We start from the raw sequence: 6,425 nt of genomic DNA on the forward strand, positions 1-6,425 counted from the left end.
GAGTCTATTGTCTATTCTCGCACAGCCAGCCAAAATCATAAATCCAGTATGAACTTAGCATTGCTTGCTCTGCTAATTCAACAGGAATTTGATCATGTGCCCAAGCCTGGCCTATCTTTTAGGAAATCACATAGTGCACAGATCTGTCACTAAATATCATTTAAGTGTGACCAAAGAGGCAGCACTATCAGGTGGAAAAAGAGTACAGGTGATAAGACTAACAACCATTCATGTCTGACAATTTTGATAACCAATCTCAAAATTCTCTTAGTATGGAAAATTTCGTTCTCTGAAAATCATTCAGAATTACTAACTTATATGTACTTTGTCCTGCAATGCCAGGTATGCACTACATTAAAATTTGTAAAGGACAGATATGGCAAGTTAGGCAGTCCACTCACTTTCATATTGCTCACTATGGGGATTATAACAAGGAGAAGGCACACTCTTGTCTTCATAATAGTTTATAAAATAAAAATATACTGCTTCCGTGAGTATTTTTACAATATATTAAAAATGCAGCAGAATTGCTTCTTCACTGATAGCTTTAGGTTCATAAATAGGACACAAATTTTACTTAAACACATACATGAGCAGGTATCTCCCTCCAGTGACTCTCCATGGAGACAGCGATAGCAGAGTTCTTTCACAGTGCCAGCTCTTTGTACTAAACAAAGGAAAGAAATAAAAGAGAGAAGGAAAAAAAATATACATCACATTCACAAACCAAGAGGACATCCAGCAAAGCTTGTTGTTCTTTACAATGCACTAGATGGTAACCAATCTGGCATCATACCAGCAAAACCAAAAATGAGATCCTGAAAATTATCAGTATCAAGGAAACTACATAACTCTGCTGCACTCTTAAACAATGTCATTAGTAAACAAATAGTTTCTTCCTCTATTTATGCCAATGATACATATGAAAAGGTATCACTAAATAACAGAGGAACCTTATCTGCAAGACACTTCTTCTACCTCTCTAAAAAGAAGGCGTATTAACAGATCTCAATGTTGCGAACTTTTTGGGACATAATATCTTCAGAAAAGCCATTCGAAACCTCATGTGACAGAGAGGGTAAAGAAATGGGTTCAAAGAAGAATTGATCCACAAAAGCCAAAAGGTTGCTTCATACAGGAAGTTATGGATGCACTTTCCCTGGCAGGCCCCACGAATAATCATTAATAAAGAGTATGGGGCCCAGCAAATGGCAAACACACAGACAATTATGGCAAGAGACTTTGCTGCTTTCTTGTCCCTCTGCAGTTTTGATCCCGTCCTTGAACAAAAAGAAGTGGAAAAGTTCCTTTTGAGAGCCATAGAACTGGTTTCTGTTTGAGATGGAGCATTAGCCACCACTGTTGGTCTCCATGACCTCGTTAGTGAAGAAACACTGTCCTCTGCTTCTGATGAAGGAGATGATGCCCCTGGCCTTGGCAAGCCACAAAACCTCCAGAACAGGCTGCTGCTCCTTGCAGGCTCACAGTCCTGCATGCTGCCACGCCGCTGGCGCCTCTGGATGTTCTGGAAGATGTGCATGTTGAAGTAGCTCACCAAGAGCAGCGGCACAAAGAACTCCAGGGTGGATGCACACAGGAGGAAGTACCAGTTGTTGAAGAATTCGGCATAGCACTGATCTGCTGCTACCACGCTGTGTCTGGCTAGGTGCTCCCAAAACAGGATGGCTGGGCAGTACAGGAGGAAGGCAAAGACCCAGATGGCCACCATCTGGATGGCAGGGCTGGATGTTATTCCCTGCTGGGCTCTGTAGGATACCTGCAAGGGAAAAAGGACACATCACATATTCAGACAACATTTTGGGAAAATCATGTCAGACACCCATATGTAATTAAGCCAAATACAGTATTTGTGTTGTATGTGCCCAGGCTCCTAGAACGTCTTCACTATGTGAGGCTCTGAAAAACTGATAGTCTTGTTCTCCTTACACTGCAGCTCTGTGATTTATTTTAATACTGGACATAGGAGAGGAGTAGAAATTATGATGGCTAAACCATCATTTGGCTTCCAGGTATGAAAGGGCATAGCTTGTTTCCACCACACAGTAAAGTAGCAATAAGGAATTGGTAAGGAATAGCTTTATGATTCATCAGCCCAGGCTCAGCTGTGGGAGTTCCTACATGCCCAGGAAAAATAGAATCCTTCTATATTAGACAGATTGCCATATGAGACTGCAAACACCAGACAGTACAATTTTTCATACTATTTCCTCTTGCCATATCAGGAAAATCTATCCCAGACATATACTGTAACACCCCTGCCTTATTGAATCACCCTATTTTAATGTTAGCCTGACCTTGTAAGCAGTTCATTCCACTACTGAAAATCTTGATGCTTTTATGTCTACCCAGACAGCATATTAAGAATTAAAATAAAAGCATCCAAGGTTAGAAAATACAAGAGCTAAGCCCACCCTGTAATAGCCCAGCCATACTCTTGGTCCCCTCCATCTTTCATAGCACAAGAAGATAAGTTAATGAAAAGCCAGACAAGTTTATTTCCTCTATACTGTTCAACATTTGGCATCTCAGGCTTTCCTCAGAACTGCTGCCTTCCTCATCAGATTCCTATGCTGTTCATTAGGAGGGCACCTGCATGCTACACAAATAATAATGAATGACACCTTCACAACCACACACCATACCAAGGGCATTGTCCCTATTTCACCACTGACTATCAGAGCAGTAGTGGGTTATACCCATTGGTTTGAATTTTCTGTTTTAAATATCTGTAGCCTGAAGATTCAGAGTCCTCTACATCTTAAAGCATCATATTAGCTTTACACGACTATCTCATGTGCACAGCTCCAAGTTTGCAGTAATGAATTTGCTGCCCTGTGCAAGACCACAAGCAGCTCAATTTAGAGTCAGAAAACAGGAAACTGGGCACAGCTCCACAAATTGTTAAGTCTGGACCCCAGCCACAGGCTAGGTTTGCAGCAGAGGCAGAGGTGGATTCCAAGTCTATGAGGAGGCATGATGTCTTTTCTTTGGATAACAGCTCTGTTACACATTCCTAGACTCACTCCATCCTAATAACCTAAAGAAGAAAAGTGGAATGTGATGATGTAAATGAAGACCATCAGCAATTGCATAAGAACATGGATCTCAGCTAGGTTAAAGAGACCCTTTAATTTACATTTTTCCTATTCTGAGCTCTTCAGCTTCATTATTATTTTAAATGCAGAGATTTTTATACTTTACTGTCCAGCTTTAAAAAAAAACAACATTCAAAACCAACAAACCTGCAAAAACTAACTGTAAAACCACACCACTAGGGTAGAAGAGAAAGTGATTAGGCATCATATCAGTATTTCCCAAATGAGAACCTCCCAGTCTAATATGAAAAATGTCATTCAAGCAAGCAGACTCATCAGCCTGGAGAAGAAAGGTGACCTGAATGCAGACAGGCTCTGAAGGGCAAATAAAGATAGGACAAGGAACAATGGATTTTAAACAAAAAAGAGTAAGTGCAGATCAGATATTAGGAAGAAATTCTTTACTGTAATGGTGGTGAGGCACTGGAACAGGTTGACCAGAGATGTTGTGGATGCCCCACCCCTGGAAGTGTTCAAGCCCACGCTGGATGGAGCTCTGAGTAACCTGGTCTAATGGAAGGTGTCCCTACCCATCATACAGGGCTGGAGCCAGGTAATCTTTATGGTCTCTTCCAATCCAAACCTTTCTATGATTCTATGACCAAATATAAAGTAGAGCTTAGAAATGGTGAATGTTAATATTGATTACTTAATTTAATAGTATTAGTAAGTAATTCTATTACTTAATACTTTATACTAATAATATTTATTACTTGATTCCTTGAATACCTTCTGAAACAGAAGAACAACAACACTCAAGAAACATCTCTTACCTCTCCACATATTTTAGTATATTTCTTTTTACTTCAAGGGATCAGTTTCCACTCAACTGGTCATTGTCAGCACATGTCAATCACCCCCTGTGGTAATTCAGATCTTCATCTGATCTTCACTCAGTCCATCTCACATGTCTCTCCATACCCTCTTCTTACAAAATTTATCTAAGCCTTATCACATCCTTGACTCAATCTAGTTTTCATCACCACCACCACTTCTAATGGCCAAAGTCCCAAGTCCTCCACATGCCTTCTGTCTCTTTCCCACCTTGACCTTCCCACCTCCTATGCAGTGTAATTAAATAATTTCTAGTGCAGGCATGAGGGTAACATTGAAATAATAGGCAAGGCAATGTCCTATCTCTAAGTCCCAGTGCAACATGGAAGGAGCATTGTTTCTCCATTAAAAAATGGTACCAATAACAAAGCACCCTTTAGCTTAAAGTGTTAATTGTGAAACACTCTGAGTTTTATAGAAATCCCAGCATATATAAAGCAATAAATAGAAATATTATTCTTACAGCTTTTGTAACTGACAGGAAACGGTCGTAGCTGATAAGGACAATGTTAAACACTGAAGCTGTGCACACGAGATAGTCCACGACCAGCCAGAGCTTGCACAGGCTTCTTCCCAAGTGCCATGTCCCCGTCAGGGCATAAGGGATGTACAACGGCATACAGAACACACCTGTGGAAAAAAACCGAATGCACACATCAGCCAGCATTAAACTGCATGAGAACAGAGAAACATTTCTGTGGTATCTGATAAAAGTTTGATCAATACTGGCTGGAATTGCCACATAGCCTTTGTATTATCCTGCAACCAGAGAACCTCTAATATAAACTAGGTACTAGTGACATTCTTATAATTAATACCTCTCTGGAAGGTGTGTCATGTTTATTATGTATCATTGTTACCTCTCCAATTAACACTACCTGCTAAAGGAAGGAGCAGTTGACTACCTGCTGAAGTAAACACTATTCTGTGTTATCTGCCTATAAAAACATATATTCCAAAGGCATCACTCTAGACAGAGCATGTACAGCAAAATGTTTAAAAATAGCATTCATCACTATTTAGTCACAAAATTCAGGTGATGTTCTATATTGTGTGACAGCAGAAAAGAAGAAAAGATATTGAGCATGTATGTAATCATACCATGTATTGACCATGTATGCAAGATCTGTCAGACAATACAGGCTGTATTTGATCTGACTATCTGGATTTCAGCCAAAACTCTTCATAAGCAACTCCCATTCTTTGTTTTTCCATAAAATTCCCACAGTAGTATTTTATCCTGAACATTAAATATTATCTGCTTAACATAGCATCTTTGTTTTTCTGAAAAATCATAAGCTTCTAAAATAAAATCATAGGCTTCTAAAATACTTCATGCAACTTCCACCATTCCCCATCCTTCCCCCAGACACAGCTGGGAAATAGTTCTCTCAGAAGAAAACACACAGAAAATAAACACCAGTGCTTCTCCTAAGAGTCCTACAACACAATTAGCACATGGCTCCACAGCTGGTGACTTACCCACTGCAAAGTCAGAAACAGCAAGATTCAGAAAGAAATAGTTACTCCGATGCCTCAGCTTTCTGTCCATAACAAAAGCAAGGATCACCAGGATGTTTCCAAGGATGGTCACCACACACAGCAGCACCATGAGGAAAGCCAGCAACACCAACACACCCAGTGAGAACTCGGAGCTCAGCGGCTGAGTGGGCCAAGTCTCGTTACACGTCGCAGCCGTGTGCGGAGTTCGGGCTGTGCTGTTGTGCATGGTGGGTATCCAGGTCAGATCAGTCTGGGAAGGAAGTTGTATCTGGCAAAGTTATCCAAAAAGTTGAGATTCCTCAGGTGTGAAAATAGGATGGGTCAAAAATCCAATAAGCATCCAAAAATAATTGTCCCAGGAGGGGAAAAAAAAAATTATGCTAGATAAATCTAGTCTTCCTAAGATTCTTTTAAAGCAGAACTCTAGCAGACTTCTGCTTAGGAAATATGCCGTTTTTTTCAAATGCAAGTTCTTCTTTAAGCAACATGATTCTTATCTGTGGAGGTCAGGAGGGTTGATTTGAGGCTCCCTCTTGCTTTCCTCCCTCCCTTCCTGATGTCTTCTGCTTGCTAGCATTATATACAACAACTTTTTCTATTTTTTTTTTCAACCTGTGTACATATCTTAATGAGAATTTAAACTACTTTTTAATTTTATCCTTGTTTTTCTGACATTGTTGCAATTCACCAAGCCTTTGGTCCCTCTCTATATATTTATACTTTTTGCTGATGAAAGGCACCGGTCAACTTTGTTGTTGTTATTGTTCTCCTTTTTGTGGACTCTGGGGCTGAAAACTGATACAATGTAAATAAGCGTACATCCAGTTATTTGCCAGAGCAGTTTATCTGTAATGGTCCAACCCTCAGAGATCAGTTCAAAACTCTCACTGTTTCAAAAATCTTAGCAGCAGCCTCAGTGACAAAGCACCAGCTGCTGTTGTCCCAGAACCAAGGAAATACAGACTCCCTGAA

General features: G+C 40.2%; 1 protein-coding gene across 1 annotated transcript; it reads right to left on the minus strand.

Moving 5' to 3' along the window:
• Positions 1 to 869: 869 nt before the first annotated feature.
• LOC102107760 (histamine H3 receptor-like) lies at positions 870 to 5,679 on the minus strand. Its single transcript, XM_005517435.3, has 3 exons — positions 5,433 to 5,679; positions 4,414 to 4,580; positions 870 to 1,777 (listed from the first exon to the last, which is right to left on the minus strand). The coding sequence occupies exons 1-3, from the start codon at positions 5,677 to 5,679 to the stop codon at positions 983 to 985; spliced, it is 1,209 nt and encodes a 402-aa protein (XP_005517492.2). The 3' UTR covers positions 870 to 982.
• Between the last annotated feature and the right edge of the window lie 746 nt (positions 5,680 to 6,425).

This window comes from Pseudopodoces humilis, chromosome 1 (assembly GCF_049639895.1).
Source record: "Pseudopodoces humilis isolate 2021_Gansu_Grassland_sample_001 chromosome 1, ASM4963989v1, whole genome shotgun sequence".
NCBI classification, from domain to species: domain Eukaryota; kingdom Metazoa; phylum Chordata; class Aves; order Passeriformes; family Paridae; genus Pseudopodoces; species Pseudopodoces humilis.

Bases quoted from the DNA above. Each gene is read 5' to 3' on its own strand.
- LOC102107760 (XM_005517435.3), bottom strand. From the start codon at position 5,679: ATGCACAACAGCACAGCCCGAACTCCGCACACGGCTGCGACGTGTAAC. The intron at 4,581-5,432 runs GTAAGTCACCAG...TTTTTTCCACAG, and splicing joins TGTTTCTGACTTTGCAGTGG to GTGTGTTCTGTATGCCGTTG. The intron at 1,778-4,413 runs GTAAGAATAATA...TTTCCCTTGCAG, and splicing joins TCCTGTCAGTTACAAAAGCT to GTATCCTACAGAGCCCAGCA.